At 38.7% G+C, this 22,253-nt stretch overlaps 1 protein-coding gene across 1 annotated transcript in view; it reads left to right on the forward strand.

The window, feature by feature from the left end:
• The window catches only part of GMNC (geminin coiled-coil domain containing), a 41,672-nt gene that overhangs the window by 15,307 nt on the left and 4,112 nt on the right, over positions 1 to 22,253 (forward strand). Inside the window, exons 2-9 of the mRNA XM_077754520.1 lie at positions 6,989 to 7,071; positions 7,250 to 7,417; positions 8,999 to 9,063; positions 11,088 to 11,228; positions 15,965 to 16,023; positions 17,472 to 17,708; positions 19,443 to 19,617; positions 21,990 to 22,078. Coding sequence (XP_077610646.1) covers positions 6,989 to 7,071; positions 7,250 to 7,417; positions 8,999 to 9,063; positions 11,088 to 11,228; positions 15,965 to 16,023; positions 17,472 to 17,708; positions 19,443 to 19,617; positions 21,990 to 22,078 — 1,017 coding nt within the window. The remainder of the gene's footprint in view (positions 1 to 6,988; positions 7,072 to 7,249; positions 7,418 to 8,998; positions 9,064 to 11,087; positions 11,229 to 15,964; positions 16,024 to 17,471; positions 17,709 to 19,442; positions 19,618 to 21,989; positions 22,079 to 22,253) is intronic.

Consider the following 22,253-nt stretch of genomic DNA (forward strand, 5'->3'; position numbering starts at 1 on the left):
GCATCCGACTCTTGGTTTTGGCTCAGGTCATGATCTCACGGTTTGTGAGTTTGAGCCCTACATCAGGCTCTGTGCTGACATTGTGGAGCCTGCTTGGGATTCTCTTTCTCTTCCTCTCTCACTCTGCCCCTCTCATGTATCTCTCTCTCTCTCTCTCAGAATAAATGAATAAACTAAAACAAACAAACAAACAAACAAACCAAAAACAGAAGTGGACTTTATGGTGAAAGCCCTAACGAAGATATAAAGTAGGCTGACATGTATTATTGACAAAAGACACATTTTGTCTTATTTGTCTTATATGCAGTCATTGACTTCTGTATGATACACAATATAGTAGCTAAATATATGAAGAAGTGTGTATTAGAATATGAGCAACCTGAAAATGTAATTACAATAAAAAACTTTTGATAAGTTTCTTTTGAAATTTGGGTAAATCTACGTTCTTTTTTAACATTCACCCATCTAACCATCACCAAAATAACCCTGCAAAGTGAGCACAATCAGAAACTCTATTTGCATTTGAGAAAAAGGACAGAAGATAAATAAATCAACCTTTTCTTTTTGAGAAGTTCAATAAAAATGATAAATCCTTCATAAGCCTGATTAAGGACAACAGAATGGGAGTAAAATATGCAAGGTGAGAGATAAGCCTTAACTGCAGAGGATGTTAAAAGAATAATAAAATATTACAGTAGGTAATTCTATGGCAACACAATTGAGAACCCAAAGAAATGAATGACCCTCTGGCAAATTATATAATTACCACAATTGAATTAAAAAATAAGTGGACATTTTAAAATGATTACTAATAACGGAAAATAACGGAAGGAGTGGATAGGTTTATAAGTGATTTCTATCAAACATTTAAATTACAGGTACCTCATACATATGTTAAAGAAATACAGAAAATATCACAAATTCTATAGAGGTATTGAAAATGAGTTTGAAAAAATTAAGTGGTTTTCCTAATAATACCACCAATAAAATCAGAATGAAAAGGAAATACTAGATTTAACACTTGGCTATGCAAGTAAAACAGTACATATCATTATAAATAGCAAAGCTTTTGGGGCGCCTGGGTGGCTTAGTCGGTTAGGCGTCCGACTTTCGCTTGGGTCATGATCTCGCGGTTCGTGGGTTGGAGCCCCGCGTCGGGCTCTGTGCTGACTGCCAGCTCAGAGCCTGGAGCCTGTTTCAGGCTGTGACTCCCTCTCTCTCTGACCCTCCCCTGCTCACGCTGTCTCTCTCTCTCTCTCCTAGAAATAAATAAAAATATAAAATAAATAAATAAATAGCAAAGCTTTATATCATTTTATGTAAGGTCAAAGGCTGGATAGGGAGGCCTCCTTGACATGAGTTTTCAATCTTGGCTGGAGGGGGCCAGAAAGAAAAAGGGTAAGTAAGCAAATTAGTATTAATACTGGAAAAGAGAGAGTTTCACTTCTCTCTTGTATGATTGTATTTATGCCAGGCGATTGTAGAAAAAGCTGTCAAGATTAGTATGAGAGTTTGTAAAAACCCTGGATACAATACATACATTAAAAAAGAAAAAGTAGTTTTCTCTTCAGCTCTGAAGCATGAGAAAAAAATTCCCTCATAGTTATAACAGCACAAATACACAATTGAAAATACTTCACAATTAGCAGAGTATAGAATATATATTTGAAATATATATATTTATATAAAGTCACGTAGGAAATATAGTCCATATATATTAATTGTGAAGTACATAAATTATTCTGAACAAATGGAAGAAGGTGTATACCACTAATTCAAATGTGAAGTCTTGTAGCCAATTCAAAAGAAGCCATCTAGCAACATCTATTAAGATTATAAAATCTTTAACCCAGCCAATACTCCCCTTGAAACCTATGCCTAAGAAATAAATCACTACTACATAAGGATATATATAAGGAAAAAGTTTGTCATGTAATATTTGTGAGAACAATACTCTGAATATCCATTGAGGGAAATTATTGAATATATCATGTAAAATTATATAGCCAGTATAATATTTTAGCCATTAGATTATTTTATAGCCAATAAAATAAAATATATCAAAATTGTTCTAGGTTATTCCATTTCTATAAGGTATTAGTGAGTGATAAAAGAAATATTAAGTGGACAAATCTACATACTGCCTTTCTTTTCTCTTGTAAAATGATGCTAACATGTCAATTGCATTAAAAATAGCCTCACATGGGGGCACCTGGGTGGCTCAGTCGGTTAAGCCTCCGACTTCGGTTCAGGTCATGATCTCATGGCTTGTGGGTTCGAGCCCCGCGTTGGGCTCCGTGCTGATAGCTCAGAGCCTGGACCCTGCTTTGGAGTCTGTGTCTCCCTTTCTCTCTCTGCCCCTCCCCCACTAGCACTCTGTCTCTGTCTCTTGAAAATAAATAAACATTAAAAAAAATAGCCACACATGGTATGTGTGTATGTATTATATATAGAGGTCTATATACATTTAATTATGTGGGCATGGGTTTATTAAGTGTGGGGTGTTGGTGGGGGGGCTCTGTCTAGGACAGGGAGAGACAAGTGATCACTATTGCTACAAAACAAATAACCTTAAACCTTAGTCGCTTAAAACATTGATTCTCTACTAGAGGTGAGTTTGCTCCCCCAGCTGACATTTTTTGATTATCATGACTTTTGAAGGAGTTGCTACAGGCAAAAGGTCAGGGTTGAACATCCTACAATGCACAGAAGAGTCCCCCACAACAAAGAATTATTCTGCCCAAAATGAACAAAGCTAAGAAATCCTGGCTTAAAGAAATGACAATATTTATTTTGCTCAGGCATCTGCAATTTGGGCAGGGCAGAGTTCAGGAGAATGGCTCACTTCTGCTCTACCCAGGGTCAGGCTAGAAGACTGGGCAGAGATCACGTGAAGACTCTCTTGCTCCTGTGGTTTGGATTTGACACTGACCGTTAAGTTGGGACCTGAGACTATTCATTGGAATACCTGTCTCCTGTAGCCTGGTCTTTCTCATAGCCATGTGGTTGGGTTCCAAGGTTGAGTATTGAGAAGGAGAGAGAGAAAGAGAGAGAGATTGAGAAAGGAGCCGTATCATCTTGTGATATTCAATTCCGTGCAATTTCAAGATGGAGGGAAACATACTTACTTCTTGAAGGGAGAGGTAAGTTTCTAAAAGTACACGTGGGAATGGAAGTATTACTGTGCCCATGTGTGGAAAATAGAATCTGCCACACAAGCAATGAAGAAAGATACATATTTTTTAAATTACTTCTGTGAAATCCTCTATAAATGTATGTGTGGACATTTTAGCATTCCTAGTAAGGTTAATGATTTTTACACGCCAGTAACCATTTGTTATTTTCTTCCATTAATATTCATATCTTCTACTTACACAGCCAATGGGAGGAGGGAAACCTCGACCAAATTCTCAATGTACATATTTATTTTGATATAAATATGAGAATGGTTAGAGAACCATGAGAATAGAATACAATATTTAATGAAATACAATAATTTCAATGAAATGACAAGCTTCACAGGTGCTCTTAATATAGAATAAGAAACCAAACTTGGGGCACCTGCGTGACTTAGTAAAGCGTCCGATTTTGGCTCAGGTCATCTCGTGGTTCGTGAGTTCAAGCCCTGCATCAGGCTCCATGCTGTCAGCTCAGAGCCTAGAGCCTGCTTCAGATTCTGTCTCCCTCTCTCTCTGCCCCTCCCCCCATTCTCCCTCTCTCAAAAATAAACAATTATTTTTTAATGATATAGAAGAAGAAACCAAACCTTTGCAATATTGCATGCCTTTCTCTTTGTTCATAATGTTACTTATGGAATATTACTCAGCCATAAAAAGAAGGAAAACTTACCATTTGTAACCAATATGAACGGACCTTGAGGGCATTATGCTAAGTGAAATAAGTCAGAAAATAAAAGTAAAAACTATATGATTTCACTTATATGATAATTCTAAAACAAACAAATTAAAAAAAAAAACCAAACTCATAGATGCAGAGAACAGATAGGTGGTTGCCAGAGGTGGGGGGTAGAGGGTTCAGGGGAGATGGGCAAATGATTAAAGATGGTCAAAAGGTACAAACTTATAAGATAAGTAAATCATGGAGATGTAATGTCTAACATGGTGTCTATAGCTAATAATACTGTATTGCATATTATAAAGTTGATAAGAGAGTAAGTCTAAAAAGGGAAAAAATGTATTTATGCTTAGTAAGTCCTCCTGCAGCCAGAGTTCAGATAATTATTAAGAATATTGGAGTGCCCGTGGGGATGAGCACTGGGTGTTATGTGGAAACTAATTTGACAATAAACTATTTGTAAAAAAAAAAAAAAAAAAAAAAANGAGTTCAAGGCCCCCATCAGGCTTTGCACTGACAGTGAGTCTGGTTGGGATTCTTTCTCTCTCCCTCTCTCTCAACCTCTCCCCTACTTGTGCTATCTCTGGTTTTCAAAATAAATAAATAAACTTTTAAAAAATCAAATATACTGCTTTTTGTATTACACATATATTAGCCTGAATAATGAAGTGGCATAATATAACTAATATAACTGCAATTTAACTTAAAGATGTTATATAAGTCTTTCTCATGTAATTTAGAATATTCATTAGAATAAATTTTTGACAGTTCAAAATTATTAAAGAAATAAAAACACAATATCCCAAGACTTTGTATTTAAAATGTGATTGCTCAAGGGCTCATGGGTGGCTCAGTCCATTAAGCCTCCGACTTTGGCTCCGATCACAATCTCATGGTTCATGAATTCGAGCCCTGCATTGGGCTCTGTGCTGACAGCTCAGAGCCTGGAGCCTACTTCAGATTCTGTGTCTCTTTCTCTCTATGCCCCTCCCCTGCTCACACTCTGTCTCTCTATTTTTCTCAAAACTAAGTAAATATTAGTATCCAAAATCTATAAGGAACTCACTAAACTCCACACCCAAAAACAAATAATCCAGTGAAGAAATGGGCAGAAGACATGAACAGACACTTCTCCAAAAAGGACATCCAGATGGCCAACAGACAGATGAAACGATACTCAGCGTCTCTCATCATCAGGGAAATACAAATCAAAACCACACTGAGATACCACCTCACACCAGCCAGAGTGGCTAAAATGAACAAATCAGGAGACTGTAGATGCTGGTGAGGATGTGGAGAAACGGGCCCCCTCCTACACTGTTGGTGGGAATGTAAACTGGTGCAGCCCCTCTGGAAAACAGTGTGGAGGTTCCTCAAAAAATNGTGATGGGCATGGAGGAGGGCACTTGTTGGGATGAGCACTGGGTGTTATCTGGAAACCAACTTGACAATAAACTATTTAAGAAAAATAAATAAATAAAATAAAAAATAGTAAAAAAATAAGTAAATATTTAAACAATTAAAATTAAAAAAATGTGATTGCCTAGTCAGCACTGCAGAATTATCACAATCGCTAACGATTCATAAAATAATAACATTGATTAATAGCAAGATTGGGTGGGTGGGGATCCAGGTTCTGGTTCTAGCTTTGCATTTAACCACAGGTAGCGTTGGACATCTCATGAAACTCTTGGGTGTGTCTTAGGAGATGGGAGATGAGTTGCGGTGATGTCTAAAGCTCCCTTCTATTCTAAACATTATTAAATCTACATATCTCAAACCATGGAATAACACAGGAACAACAAAAAAGGATATTTTTGTTTTGTTTTGAAAAGAGAGCTAGTTCTACGCCAGGGTATGGGGACCTGTATTGTCTAAGGTATAACTGGTTGGAGGAAGCACCTCAAGTTTGCAGACTCTCAAATTTGCAGTCCAATCCTCTTCACTGTGTAGACTCTCAAATTTGCAGTCAAATGCTCTTCCCCTGTGTAGACTCTCAAATTGGGAAGGCGATTCTTTAATCCAGTATTTGGAGATTTGGAACCAGGTCTGACATGCACACCTCTAGTTAAAACCCTTCAATAACTTCCCACTGCCTACATGACCCAGTCTCCAACTCTCACTCCAGTCCCCTTAACTCACCAGCGTTTCTGTCTCTCACATGTGTTTCAGGACTTTGCAGGTGCTCTTTAGTCTTCCTGGTTGCATATTTGCCTCTCCTCTACCTGTTCAATTCCTACTCTTCCCTCGAGTTTTTACTAAAATGTCATTTCTTCAGGAAAACATACCTAGACACCTCAGTCTACTCCCAGCTTTTCTCCCTCAGGATAAATGGGTTAGGAACACAGTCCAACACTCCATGGCACTTTATAATCTCTTCTCTATCGTACTTATCACAGTTTCAGTTTATGTAAATATGCGTGCAATATTTCCTCCTAGGGTATAACTATCATTAAGACAGAGACTATGTCTGTTCTGTTTAGTACTTTCTCCCCGGTACTTATATAATGCAGCATAAAATGGAAGAGGAGCTCACTTTTTTGAGTGAATCCCTTCTTGCGTTCACTAAATAAGTTCCCTGCTTTCTGATCTTTGAAAGGAATAATCAATACCTCCAAGGATGGAGAACCCACTACTGCCTAAAACAATGGTTTCTTTTTAGACAACTCTGTTAGAAGGAGTCTTAAGTGTTGAACATAAGGATGTATCCCTGTAAATTCTCCTTCACGTTTCTGTTTTGACAGAAACATGTGTCTACATAGAAAAAGTGATTCTTGAGGGTCACCAAATATGTAGGACTGCCTCTGTTTCTTACATATGTTTTCAGCTGGAACATAGTCATGTTTCCAATGCAAAAGAAATATTGTGAGCTGATGCCTGCAGGGAAATGGCCAATTGAAGAAGAGCAAATGATGAGACCAAACACTGTTCGGCAAAGAGCAAAAGCAAAACACTTGACTTATAGTTTATGAGCCTCAATAAAGCAAAAGATTCGGTGAACCAGTTTTTGCATTCTCCCCTTCTGGTTGCCCACTTTTTGGGCCATTTTCTCCTTATATTCTTTTTATTTATTTATCTTACAAGATTTGTCCTCTACTTTGTCTATTTTTAAAATTTACTCTGGAAATCCTAGTCTGCTCACAGTTCAAAGTCCCCACAGGCATCAGTGTGGGAGGAAGCTCAGTTTGGGGACCTTAAACTTTCACTTGAACCCTGGTAAGTTATGACTTAGTGTAACATGACACATGAATGTCCTGCATTCAAAAGTCTCTCTCTCTCTCTCTCTCTCTCTCTCTCTCTTTCTCTTCTTTTCCCTTAGGGCGGCACCTGGGTGGGCCTGGGCTGAACTCAGTATATCCATCCTCTCTTTAAGTTTTCTCATCCTACTTACCAGGACTAGTTCTAAGGACCTAAGTGGAGAAAAAGATGCTCTAGAAACGAGGATTAACAGTGATCCTGCCTTACTGTCAACATTCGCACTCACTGCTGCCTCTTCCTGTCTTCCAAAATCACCCTTCACCCTCATGAAAATCCTACTAAATCTCAGCAAAACTGTCACCATGTAAGAAAGGGCAAGGGATTCTTTGTCCCTTTAAAGATATGTGTGGGAAATCAGTTACAAAGATAGACTTCCCATCTCAAAATCATGCTGAATTGTGAATTCTTATTATTGGAAATATTTTGAAGGAGCACATCATCTTGCTATCAACAGCCTATGAATGAAATGGGAAACATCTGAGATTACTGGTAATCCAGCCTCTTTGTGAATTTCACTAGTGAACTAGAGCTCAGCGCTCACAGAGTATCCAGTTCTTTCTTTACAGAGTACTCAGTGTTCAAAATGCCTTTCTTTTTCAAACTAGTAACTGCCAATTTGTTGATTCTACCCATTGGCACTGGTTCTATTTAATCTCTTCACTATCTTAGTTTTCCTTTGAAGATTATGGTCAGATCTATTTAATTTTTCTCTTCTATATGTTAAAAAAAATGGACCTAATCCTTCTTGTATTTTATTGTATTTTAATCTTGGTGTCAAAGCCCCACTACATCTTTGTAGTTTCTGGTGCTTTGGAACAATGCAGTATTTAAATAAAGTGGCTATTTTGGGGGCACCTGGGTGGCTCAAGTGGTTAAGCCTCTGACTTCGGCTCAGGTCACAATCTCACAGCTTGTGAGTTCAAGCCGCGCATTGGGCTTTGTACTGACAGCTCAGAGCCTGAAGCCTGCTTCAGATTCTGTGTCTCCCTCTCTCTCTCTCTGCACCTCCCTGACTCATGCTCTGTCTCTTTCTGTCTCAAGAATAAATAAACACTAAAAATTAAATAAATAAAGTGGCTATTTTGTTGTAAAGTAAGTTTTCCCCTTTCTGTGGAATTGCATAATTTTTAAAATGATTTTGAGTTTGTGAGGAGGAAATAAACTATTTTTCTACAACCACCTCACCTCTCACTGCAAATTTGGGTAAAGGTAGAAACATGGAATACTGATTTTAATTAATATACACGCAGACACTATCACTATTCTTCAAGCTGCTTTATTTTTAAATGTAATATTATTCCACAAAAATACATCACTAACGATCATCTGTATGATTTCATATATATTTGGATAGCCTTTTTCAGATTATGAAAATAAAACATATTTCTTGAAAATTTTAGGAATATGCAGGAATGTGAAAATAGAATCATCACACTTCCCTTAACAAGNTGAAGCCTGCTTCAGATTCTGTGTCTCCCTCTCTCTCTCTGCCCCTCCCTGACTCATGCTCTGTCTCTTTCTGTCTCAAGAATAAATAAACACTAAAAATTAAATAAAGTGGTTATTTTGTTGTAAAGTTAAGTTTTCCCCTTTCTGTGGAATTGTATAATTTTTAAAAAGATTTTGAATTTGTGAGGAGGAAATAAACTATTTTTCTGCAACCACCTCACCTCTCACTGCAAATTTGGGTAAAGGTAGAAACATGGAATACTGATTTTAATTAATATACACGCAGACACTATCACTATTCTTCAAGCTGCTTTATTTTTAAATGTAATATTATTCCACAAAAATACATCACTAACGATCATCTGTATGATTTCATATATATTTGGATAGCCTTTTTCAGATTATGAAAATAAAACATATTTCTTGAAAATTTTAGGAATATGCAGGAATGTGAAAATAGAATCATCACACTTCCCTTAACAAGTCAAGTATCATTAACATGTTAGTATATTTTCTCTTTTTTTTAAATTTATATAAATACACTTTGTATGCATTTTAAAATAGTTCATATAATATTATTTGCCCATGTTTTAAACTTTTTCCAAAAAGATTTTCTATGGGTACACAACCCATGCTGTCATCACAGAGCCTAACGTGGGACTTGAATTCACGAACCATGAGATCATGATGACCCAAAAAGTCAGACAGTTAACTGAGTCACACATCCTGTACATACTATAATTTAATGAAAGAGTTTCTCATTATTGGACATTTAGAAAGTTTTTACAAATGTTATACTGATCTGATGAACAAAGTTGTATATGATTTTTGTTCAAATGTATTTAAAGAAAATTTATAAATTTATTACTTTTATAAATTTTTGTGATTGCTGATAAAAAATAAGGATATTTTAAAGTTCTCAAAATGTATTTGCATATGGCTAAATTTCATATATATTTTTCTCCTAATTACTTATATTTTATTACAAAGCATAAATTATTTCTTCGTATATTTCTTCACATACAACAATACTCCTTTCTTTCTCTCCTACATTAAGAAACAAATAAGCAAAAAGGTACATGGAAATTGAAGTTCCTTTTATCACTTAAAAAAAATTTGAGGGGTGCCTGGGTAGGTCATTCTGTTAAGCATCTGACTTAGTTTTGGGTCATGATCTGGGAGTTTGTGGGTTCGTGACCCACATCAGGCTCTGTGCTGACAGCTCAGAGTCTGGAGCCTGTTTCAGATTCTGTGTCTCCCTCTCTCTCTGCCCCTCTCCTGCTTGTGCTCTGTCTCTCTCTGTCTCTCAAGGGAATCAGAGAAAGTATGTGTCATATAGACGCTGACATTAATGTGGGAAACACATCTCCTTTTCTTTTTCCGAATTCATCAATCAAATATGTCTGTTTTCATGGGAATTCCTGCCTCTTTATAGAAAAGCGAGGAGAGTAGCCTTTCTTCTCCAACATCCTTTCACTCCCATCTGTAAGGATTTCAAAACAGTGGCTTCACGGATTCTTCCAGATACATGCATGTGTATATATGCAAATATAAAAGCGTGTACATTTATACACTTAGGATGGATAAAGAATATACACAGAATGATTGCTAGTAAAAATTTCTAAAAGATCTAAGTTCTACAATATGCAACTTGAGTTTTTACCAATTGTGTTCCAGGACAATAAGCCATTTATAAAGAGTCTAGTCAATTTGCCTCCTTGTCACTTAGAACCCCTGCAACCTATAAATTAAGCTATTAAAATTCATTTGTATGTTTAAGACTGGCTGTGATTTAGGGGACAGCCAGCAAGGCTTCTGGTTGGCTGAAGCAAAAACAAATGATCTGCACTGGGTTCACCATTGACTTCTAAGGATTTGGGAGCTTTACTTTATTGTTGGCATAGTGCTTACTCATATTCTAATGCTTCTGCTTCTTCATTCTAATATCATTTAGCATTATTAATTTCATAGCAATTGCAGTCCCCAGTATTTTCTTAGATTGGTTTTGAATGTATAAATGCTTCCACTGACTAGAGGTTGACATTTTGCTTTCATGTTATGAAAAAGAAATGTGCAAAACAGAGTTTGGCTAGAAACATCCAAATTTCATTATCACTCACTTCAAGTTTCTTCATTTGATTACAAGGAAGGTGATTTTGCCACAAATTATTGGGTTAGTAAGAAATCACTTAGCGTTTTATACATTATGGATTTCAAAATTAAGGAATTATGAGGCGCCTGGGTGGCTCAGTCGGTTAAGCGTCCGACTTCGCTCAGGTCATGATCTTATGGTTCGTGGGTTCGAGCCCTCCGTCGGGCTCTGTGCTGACAGCTAGGTCAGAGCCTGGAGCCTGCTTCAGATTCTGTGTCTCCCTATCTCTCTGACCCTCCCCGGCTCACACTCTCTCTCAGAAATAAATAAAACATTAAAAAAAATAAGGAATTATAAAATCACTGTAGCTTAACCTTTTGTATTAAACATATTTCTTTGTTTTCTTTTCATGAATGATGTCACATTATTTCAGATTCTCTGATAATTCGAGGGCTAGAAGGAATCCAGTCCCAATTGTACCGTTTTGCTGTTACACTCCGAAATAAGGTTTTTGAAGAAACCAGCCAGGGACGTCCTTATTTCCATTCTCTTCAGGATAAAACTGGATGCCATGGTCAGTGCCAACTCACCTTTCTGTTTTTTGTTTTCTTTTTTCCTAAATGTTTTATTTATTTCTAGGAGAGAGAGAACGAGACAGCGTGAGCAGGGGAGGGTCAGAGAGAGAGGGAGTCACAGACTCTGAAACAGGCTCCAGGCTCTGAGCTGGCAGTCAGCACAGAGCCCGACGCGGGGCTCGAACCCACGAACCGCGAGATCATGGCCCAAGCGAAAGTCGGATGCTTAACTGACTAAGCCACCCAGGCGCCCCTCACCTTTCTGGTTTTTAATGCCTCAATCAGCAATCCATCCACTAACCATTCGATCATAAATCCTTACGAGGGATTTCAGGATCAATAAAGGCACTGAAGCCTAGTTTATGAAAATACTAGTGCTCCTGAAGCAGAAATTCCTTTCATTTTAAATTATAGCCAGATTAACATACCTCTGATGTATAGTAGTTATAATAAGTCAATATTTCCACTTTTTCTAATGTGGTGGAAGTAATGAGGAGTAGAGTTTTAATTGTTTTTTTTCTTTGTTTATTTGGGATTCCACATGTCTAACGTTTGAGGTAATGCAAAATGAATTTCACTGTTTTCCATGTATTCTTGCAGTAGTATTGAGATTATTTTATTCCAGTTTGGCCAGATCAGTTATCACAGAGCAGATCTTCCCTACTGGTGCACCAAAGCATGATGAGTTAAAACCCTGAAAAATACTGATGCATCTGTCCTCAGGGCAGCCTGATAGGGTCTAGGAGAAATGGAAACCCCCAAGCCTGGCAACTTCCAGAATAAGCCTCAACTGTTTATTCCAGAAATTCCACAAATATTATTTCCAAGAGTCACTTTATGAGAAAAGCCAGAAGAAAATGCTACAGAGAGCAGAAAAGGCTTGCCTCCCTTTGCACAATGAATACAGATCTGCAAACATTTGCTAGCTATCCTTCAAATATGAAGTAGATACATAATATCTGATAACATATTTCAGATATACCCTTAGACTTGAGAATCTTCAAATCTGTGAATATTATCATTGTGTATGATTTGTCTTAACATAATACAATCAAATACAACTGAAAAGTTACGCACTTCATGGAGGGTTAAAGCTGGTTATAAAGCCATTGAAATAAATTCAGACTGGAACATCCAATTAAGTGGTATCATAAATCTTCATCTCCTTGTTCGCCCTTATTTCTGTATGGCACAAATCACGTCAGGTGCCACTTCAACATTTCCCTCTATAATTTGTCCAAGGCCTTTCTCTTTTCTGGCTGATAACCTGATATAGTTTTTCAAACTTCTATATTTTTTATTTGTGTTACCAGAATTAACAGTTGANTATTGAAATAAATTCAGACTGGAACATCCAATAAAGTGGTATCATAAATCTTCATCTCCTTGTTCCCCCTTATTTCTGTATGGCACAAATCACGTCAGGTGCCACTTCAACATTTCCCTCTATAATTTGTCCAAGGCCTTTCTCTTTTCTGGCTGATAACCTGATATAGTTTTTCAAACTTCTATATTTTTTATTTGTGTTACCAGAATTAACAGTTGACTTTCTTTTGTGTAAATACCTTTGGGGTACCTGGGTGGCTCAGTCAATTAAACTTCTGACTTTAGCTCAGGTCATGATCTCACCATTCATGAGGCCGAACTCTGCATCAGGCTGTCTGCTGTCAGCACAGGACCTGCTTCGGATTCTCTGTCTCTGTCTCTCTCTGCCCCTCCCCTACTCACTCACTTTCTCTCTCAAAAATAAATAACATTTAAATATCTTTGGTTCATGTAGACACAGTTTTTGCCATGGCATAAGTTATTACACACGCATGATTACTAGAAGCTAGGCTGACATGTGTGTGGTAGGTAGTAGGCAAGATTCTGCACATATCAGCATGACTGATTTCCACACAGTATTCTGGAAGGGTGAAACCCAGAACTGTGCCTCCACAAACAAAACACATCCTAGTTCCCCAGACATGCTAAAATAAAATATGCAAGTGTTAAGTTTCCCAATGTAAATCATCTGCTGAACTGAATTTTCTCTAAGGGTTATGCGTTTCTTTCCCTCCACGTGAAAGCAGAAATATAATCTTTTTCTATTGCCTGGAGATTCAGCTGTTGCAGCTATAGGAAGAGGCTATGCTTGTAAAGAGAATTTTTAAATTGTTCTTTTATTATATATGCTACTGAGTTCACTAACGAGGTAATCAAATAAAGTGTCCTCCAGGGGTGAAATGAAAGAACATTCCATATGCCAATCTGTTTATTTCCTTGGCCCACTACTGATCACACACTATCCTTTCCTGTCTGCAGACACGGTTTGTGTGCAGGTCAAATTACCTCCTATTTTATTATTTCTTTGCCTTGGCAGCAGGTAGTACCTCGATTCAACAACTGGGCTGTTATTAGCTACCTCCCTTTTAACACCATCTCTTCAGCCACAATACACAAGACAGTTTTTAACTGATCTTATTGTTTATAAAAGAAAAAACAATCACCAGAGAAGTTGTACCTCTTTCCTTCAAAAATGTGAGTTAAAAATGGCCAAAGGATTTCGGATTTTTGCTTACTTGACTCATTTTTCTTTTATTTATTTTTTAATGTTTACTTATTTGTTTTTGAGAGAGAGCGCACACACATGAGTAGGGAAAAGGCAGAAAGAGAGAGAGAATTCCAAACAACCTCCATGCTATCAATTCAGAAGCCAGCATGGGGCTCAATCTCATGAACCGTGAGATCATGACCTGAGCTGAAATCCAGAGTTGAACACTGATCCAACTGAGCCACCCAAGTGTCCCTTATTTTTCCAAAACAAAAACAAAAACAAAAATGAAAATCTCCAAATGAATGAAAAAATAAGGGTAAACCCAAGTAGTAGATCTTAAACAAAAAGATATGCTTAAATCAGACTTTAAGGATTTGGAAATTTTTCCGTCATTTATGATGTCAGGTAAGCTTTATCTTTTTTTTTTTTATTAGTTTATTGTCAAGTTCATTTCCATATAACACCCAGTGCTCATCCCCACAAGTGCCCTCCTCCATGACCATCACCCCCCTTCCCCTCTCCCCCACACCCATCCAGCCCTCAGTTTGTTCTCAGCATTCAAGAGTCTCTCATGGTTTGCCTCCCTCCCTCTCCCCAACTATTTTTCCCATTCTCCTCCCCCATGGTCCTCCGTTAGGTTCCTCCTAATCCACCTATATGTGCAAACATGTGGTATCTGTCCTTCTCTGCCTGACTTATTTTGCTCAGCATAACACCCTCAAGTTCCATCCATGTTGCTACACATGGCCAGATTTCATTCTTTCTCATTGCCATGTAGTATTCCATGGTATAGATAAACCACATCTTCTTGATCTTCTATTAAATTGTCCATAGCTCTGTATGGCTTAACTTTAGGAATCCTCTGCCACCATATATACTCCCATTCCCACTAAGCTAAAGTATAATGATTATGAAACATCTGTGTGCTAAAATCCATCAAAGACTTAAAAAATACATCTAGCCCTCAAAAAATCTGCTTAATAAACGTAGCTTTTATTTTCAGTTATTTTTACCAGGCAAGGCACAGTAGTGTAAACATTCAAAGGGTCCTCTATGTATAACAATAACAGCTGCTATTCATGACGTAGGCCGTGAATTTGGAGTTTTCAAGCATTAGTGGTCAGCTTTTCAATAAGCTTCTAAGGCAGGTATCTCTTTCTTAATTTACTGAGAATTTGGAGACCATGATAATACAGCCCCAGGTCTTTCAGCCTCAGAGAGTTGAACAAGAACTGGAACATAGGTATATTTGGATCCAGAGCCTATGCCCTTTTGTTTCAACCATGTTTTGTTTCATATGCCCATTTTATGTCATTTTTAGAGTCAAGAGAGTGTATCTTCCAGAGGTTCACATGTCCAATTTAGAAGTTTCCAAACCCAAAACAACTCCATCTTCCTTTTCTTCCTTTGGTGCTCATCATAAAAACCATTAGGATTTTCTTTGCCCTGAATGACATCATCGATTCTCATAACCTAAATGGGTTTTGATCTGTTTCCCCCATCATCTCAGGGTCATATTGCCAGGGTATCCCAGCCCCTTGTGCCGTGAGAGCAGTTACTCGCTGCAATGAGTCATGTCCTGTGACCCAGGCAGTAGCTTCCAGTCAGTGACCCCAAACCTGGTATCGTTCACTTAAAAATGCTTATGAACAAACTGTATGGAACAGGAGAAAGGGTTATCTCCCAAGTCTGCTGCCTTCATCCTCTTCCTTTTTCATTTCTTCCTTAATGTCGGATACAGAACGCTTTAGGAGCATTTGGTTAGTTAGTTTGGTGTGTTAGCCATTGCTAAGTGCTACGGATGATGAGTACAATCCAACCCAGAATAAATAAAAGTCAGAACTGGTTTAGAGAAAGGACTATGCAGGCCAGAATCCGAAGTTTTCTCAATCCTTACACCATTCTCTCATTAGCCCACTAGGGCTTCCATAACATGAACCACAGATGAGATGGCCTAAAGCAAATTTATTTTCTCACATTTCTAGAGGCTGGAAGTCCAAGACCAAGGTCCCAGCAAGATTAACGGTTTCTCCTGATACCTCTCTCCTTGACTTACAAATGGCCACCCTCTGGCCTTGTCTTCACATGGCCTTTTCTCTGTGCATGCCATCTCTGGAGTCTCTTCCTCTTCTGATAACCTCTAGTCTTGTTAAATGAGAGCACCACCTTATGACCTCTTAACCTTGGTTCTTTCTTTAGAAGCCCTATCTCCAAATACATCACATTCAGAGTTGGAGATTCAACATACAAATCCTGCGGTAACATAATTCAATCCACAAAAATGGCCATTGTATAAATTGCTATAATGTGCAGTGGAAAGAAGTCAAAGAGAATAAAAACCATACTTGTGATAGTTAGGAGCCTGGATGCTGGAACGAGCGTCTGCTACTTCCTAATCATGTAAACATTGGTCACGTTTCTTCAGTGCTTCATTGGCATCCTCCAAAACAGGGACAATAAGAGCACCCACACCCTGGGTGCCTGGGTGGCTCAGTCAAGTTGAGTGTGGGACTTTGGCTCAGGTTACAACCTCACAGTTGGTGAGTTAAAGCCCTGCATCAGGCTGTGCACTGACATATGGAGCCTGCCTGGGATCCTCTCCCTCTCTGTGCTCTCTCATTTATGCTCTCTCCTCTCTTTCTCTCAAAATAAATAAATACACTTAAAAAAAATAAAAGAGTACCCACCCCCTAGGTTATTGCCATTTGAAATAAGAGTTGGCTATTAGTGGTAGATGAATTTTTTAATGTTTATTTATTTTTGAGAGAGATTGAGTGGGGGAGGGGCAGAGAGAGGAGGAGCCAGAGGCTCTGATGCCAGGCTGGAACCCATAAACTCTGGGATCATGACCTGATCCAAAGTCCCACACTTAACTGATGGAGCCACCCAGGTGCCCAAGTAGATGAATGGTTTAAGAGATGATATCACTCTTTTTTCTCCTCTGGATATAACATCACAGGAATCATGAGGATAAAATGCAAGAGAAAAGATGGGGGAAATCAAATACTTTAACTGAGAAGTATTTTTTCATTACTATAATATTTATTCTATATAATAGTAATTGTGAAGATAAGGCCAACACAGAGACAGACACTTTAGCTTCTTAAATTTATATTTTATATTAAACATTTTAAAATATTTATTTTTGAGAGAGAGAGAGAGAGAGACTGAGTGGGAACAGGGGAGGGGCAGAGAGAGACAGAGAATCTGAAGCAGGCTTCAGGCTCCGAGCTTTGAGCACAGAGCCTAAGGCAGAGCTCTGGGGCTCCAACTCATGAACCCTGAGACCTGAGATCATCACCTGAACCAAAGTCGGATGTTCAATTGACCGAGCCACCAAGACAGCCCTGAAATTTTAATTTTAATTCTTTAAAAAAAATTTTTTTAATGTTTATTTATTTTTTGAGAAGAGAGACACAGCATGAGTGGGGAGGAGCAGAGAGAGAAATACAGAATTGGAAGCAGGCTCCAGGCCCTGAGCTGTCAGCACAGAGGCCAGCGCAGGGCTTGACCTCATAAAATGCAAGATCACAAGCGAGCTGAAGTCAGATGCTTAACTGACTTAACTGACTGAGCTACTCAGGCGCCCCTGTATTTTAATTCTTTATTGAGCACCCATGACAGGTTAGAGATTGTTCCAGGCACTTTGGAAACTGCAATGAACACAATGGACGGAACGGCTATTCTCCCCAAACTTACATTCTAGGATGGATATAGATCATCTTCACATTTCACAGGCACTTCAGGAGTTGGGGGAAAGGAGATATATAANCGCCGAATCAGAGGGCGGCGCTCGCCGGGAGTCCCCGGCGTCCCCGGGAGCTCGCGTAGATTAGAACTCGCCTCTCCTAGCTCCTCCCCTCAGTCCCATTTAAAGCTCCTACGGGCTTTACTGAAAAATCGAGGGCTCAGCTTCTGCAGCGCCTTCTTCCACTGCAAGATGGTAAGTGAGCACCTGGGGGTTAGGTAATGCGCTGGGGAAACCTGGGGGCCCTGAGAGCTCGTAAGCTTTGCATATAGAATTTCTTGCACCTTGGCTGCCAGATTTCTCTGCTACCTGCCCATTAAAAAGGGGTGTTCTCTGCTGCCCCATCTACCACTTCTCCCCTGTCCCCTCTCTCCCTGCTCCCTCAGTCTGTCATTCCCCCATCTCTCACTTCGTCTTACCCTCTTGGGTTATTTCTACTCTCTGTACTATCTCCTTTCTTCCCTCTGCACCTGGACTCCCTTTTCATTCCACCTCTTCCTCTAGATTATGGACGTATTTGCAGACATCGGATTTGAGCTAGCCCAAGGGTGTTTGAGATTTGTTTTCTTCTCAGGTGTCAATTGCATAATAGTTCAGCTCTGATTCCAATAATAACCTCAGGGAAGGAGCCTACAAACATGCTTTTGGCATAAAAGAAAATAGTCCTTGATAAACTTTTGGCTGAGTGTATTTGGTCTGCACTGCCCAAGCTGGATTTGCTTCAAGACTGGGCTTTTTCAAAACTTAACTTACCGGGAATATTAACACATTGTGACTTAATTAACTTAATTCTCCTCTCTCTCCTCTGTCTGTCTGTCTGTCTGTCTCTCTCCTTTTCCTTCTTATTTGTTTCCTCCCTGTTAATGTTATGCTCAAGAAAGTCCGCAAGTCAACAAAAGACTTGTAGTGGTCAAAATGAGTTTGTCCAAAGCTGGACTCTGTTGAAATGAATGACTTTTACCTGATTAAACATTGACAAATAATGAAGAGTGGGCTGTTGTACAGATTAACCCAGGAAGGCTGCATACCTGCCCCTGCTTGGACATTTGAAAGGACTGTGTGTTTGAAGTTTGAGTTGTTGGGGGCAGGAAGGTGTTCGCTGGCTCAGAACACAGTGGAGAAAACATGCCAGGCAGTCAGTAGTGGCAAGATAACTTTGGAAGGGCACTGAGACCTGGGGCTGGAGAGATCTAGAGCCTGCTGTCCCTGCTGACAAACGTGTGTCAGCTTTAATGATATGTTTACTCGGAGTGACTATATGTGCCTGTGCTTGGAGTTACGAGCAAAATATGTTTAGTTATCTCTGGAATGTATCTATATATCCATACATCCATCTCAAACAGTTTGGACCAGCGTAGGATCCGGCAGCATTCAAAGCCAGGGAAAGGGGGAAGGAAGGAATGGAGCAAGTTTATAATCTAGAAACTAAGAAGCAAAAATAAGGAGATTTCCTTATATGTCCCGTTCAGTCCTTTCCAGCCTTAGCTTTCTGGGCTCTTTGTCTCTTAAGGTTATTAGAAATATAATTAAGGTATTGCTAGCAAGAGCCAAATAGTTCTTATGTCTTTCAATCATTAAGGAGAATTCCTTTTACTTAGATCCTGGATAGCCTGTTAGATGACTCAGTCATGGCAACGGAAAATACTCCTGGATATTTACAAACTTGGTCCATCCAATACTAGCCTATTCTTTGCTGAGAGGGCCTAAGGAAACTACTGGGTAAACCAAGGAGCTGATTCCCTTTTAGTAATTATATTTCGACCACTTGAATTAATCTGGGATCTATGCTTAACACCTGTACTGTTTTTGATTCACTGCTGTAATTTGTGCCTGTCTCTCTCCCACCCTCATCCCCCTCCAAATCCCAATCATTCCATCTCCTGGGACCCCCCCCTCCCCCACCCTGATCCCTCATACTGAATTTCACAGAACACTGTCCTGCCTTGCCAAGACCAGTACTTTGTAGGAGGCCAGAGCTATAATTGCCCGTATTCCACTACAACGTCAGAATCTAGTGTTGACGTTTCCACGGAGACTTGGGTCTCTTTCTGGGCTGCTGGTCTCCTGGACAACAGAGAGCCCCAACAAGCACCACAGGCACAGGGTAAGTTCTGCTCTTCTGCTTTCCCAGTAGGTCTGAAGCCCTTTTCCAGCACCCATAGTTGCAAAGCATCATGGGCTAGAACTCTGTAGAAGAAGGAATGGTATGGGAAGTTGAAGAAAGCCCAAAGACTCCTGCGTTTTACGCCCTAAATAACCTGCTTTTCTGTACTTGCCAAATACTGAAAATGACGTTCTTCCCTTTGGCGACTGGTCAAGGTGTATTTCTCCCCACACATTATAGTTCTTGGAGATTTCCAGCCCACTGAGGGGATTTGCTTTTGGGTCAAAGATTTATAAACAATATTAGTGAGATGCTTTTGTAGTCAAGGTACCAGTTGGAGCATTTCTTTTGGAATTCAGGGAAGTTTCCTGGGGTATAAGAGAGAAGCAAGGAAAAATACTAACATACCTTTTATTTCATAAGGAAGTCCTATGAACAGTGTCTTTTTTTTTGTATCCATACCATGTTTATTTTTAAAAGTTTATTTAAAAAAAGTGAAATCAGAACAATTATCTTTCCAAATGATTTGTCTCGGTACTCTTTCCTCTTTTTCTAAAATGAATAGCTATTCTTTCTTTTTTTTTTTCAAAGTGCTTGACCAAATGCATTTACTTCTTTGTTTTTCTTTTTAACTGAGTCATGGTTTTTGTTTATTGCTTTTTTTCCCCAAATTTTTACTTAAGTTCTATTTAGGTAACATATAGCATAATATTGTTTTCAGGAGTAGAATTTAGTGATTCATCACTTGCATGTAACACCCAGTGCTCCCAACAAGTGCTCTCCTTAAGGCTCATTGCCCATTTAGCCCATCCCCCACTCACCTCCCTCCATCAACCTTCAGTTTGTTCTCTATCTGTTCTCTATGTTAGAGTTGAACAGTGTCTAATAAGTGGGAAAAAAGTTATTCCTTTTTGGTCAAAGAAGACTTCAATTATAGAGGGAAAGATACCATGATGGAAAACCATGCATTAATTTTCACTGGAGACTGAGTAAATAGTTTTTATAAATATTAAACGAATTTCTTTTTTTTTTTAATGTTTTTTATTTATTTCTAGGAGAGAGAGAGAAAGAGCGTGAGCAGGGGAGGGTCAGAGAGAGAGGGAGACACAGAATCTGAAGCAGGCTCCAGGCTCTGAGCTGGCTGTCAGCACAGAACCCGACGCGGGGCTCGAACCCACGAACCGCGAGATCATGACCTAAGTGAAAGTCGGACGCTTAACCGACTAAGCCACCCAGGCGCCCCAATATTAAGCAAATTTCTATATTAACAATCTGGTTTCTAGAAAAACTTGTAGACACTTCACAATTAAATATCTGTACTCCTGGTTCTGCCATATTATTTCTTTTGAATTTGAGAAACAAACAAAAAACCTGAAAATATTGAAACACACTTACATATCAAGAAGGGAGTTGTGAAATTTTGGCCTTCTACCACATGGAGCAGAGAAGACCAAGAATATAAAACCAGACTGTAGCTATATACAATTTTATTCCTGTCTCCTCACTCATCATTTTACTTTAGTCAAAAATACTTCGGTAATACTTCAATTTCCATAGAGATGAGTAAGAGTCAAAACTGTACTAGATGAGGAAAATAAAATAAAAGTAACCCAAAGAGTATGCACAAGCATAGCTTTTACTGGTAGATATAGTTTGCTATCAAATATGAAAAAAAAAAAAAACCCTCTTTATTAAAGCATATAAGGCATACAAACGAGGACAAATGACGACATTTGAAATACATGAATTCAGGGTACAGTTTTGAGATTTCCATCAAGTTCTTCAGAGAAGCAAGGTCCACATTATTTCCAACTAGAAAGGGCTACCACATATAATTCTGAATAAATACTCTCCATCAGCTTTAACAGATAAACAAACAGGCCAAGATTTTCATCTGGGGAAAAATGACAGCATCAAATCAACGGGAGTTGATTCTAGAGCCAAACGCCATGTTATCAAACACTAAACCTTAGGAAATAAGATAGAAACTTGGAAAACATGGTGGAATTTGCAAAGTGATGCCTAGCGGGGGAAGGATCAGTAAATATTTGAGTGAATTCATAATGCAGATGGGATGGGTTTTATGAATTTAGCCAGCAGGAGTTTATTTATTAGGAAGAAATGTAACCTCTTGGCTCCTCAAAATTCATCCCGTTAGCCATTTTGGCATATAGTCTACAAATATTTGTCTTTCATAGCATGCTTATCCATTCTGGAAGCTTTCAATGTTTTGTTTCCTGTAAGGAGGCAGTAGCTATTTTTAGAAAGGTAATTGGATCCATTAAAACTGTCTGAGATCCCTCCCTGAGCTCTGTATTACACAAAATCCCCAGGTGCGTTTGCTCAGTTATCCCTTTGGTATTTTCACGTAGAATCATCCAGTGACTCCAGTTTCCCTGCTCCTAACTCATGCTCTTGGGAAGAGGCTCAGCTTTCCAATCAGCTCTACAGAAACAAGCAGGTATGTGTAGGTTATCAGAATATTAAAACCAGGCGGGCATGTTCCACGCATTCTTTTTTTTATTTTACTTTTATTTTTAAACTTCTTTGAGTATAATTGACTCTCAATGTTAACATTAGTTTCAGGTGTACAACATAGTGATTCAGCTTCTCTATACATTATGCTGTGCACACCA

Source organism: Crocuta crocuta, unplaced genomic scaffold (assembly GCF_008692635.1).
Source record: "Crocuta crocuta isolate KB4526 unplaced genomic scaffold, BGI_CrCroc_1.0 scaffold70, whole genome shotgun sequence".
Lineage (NCBI taxonomy): Eukaryota > Metazoa > Chordata > Mammalia > Carnivora > Hyaenidae > Crocuta > Crocuta crocuta.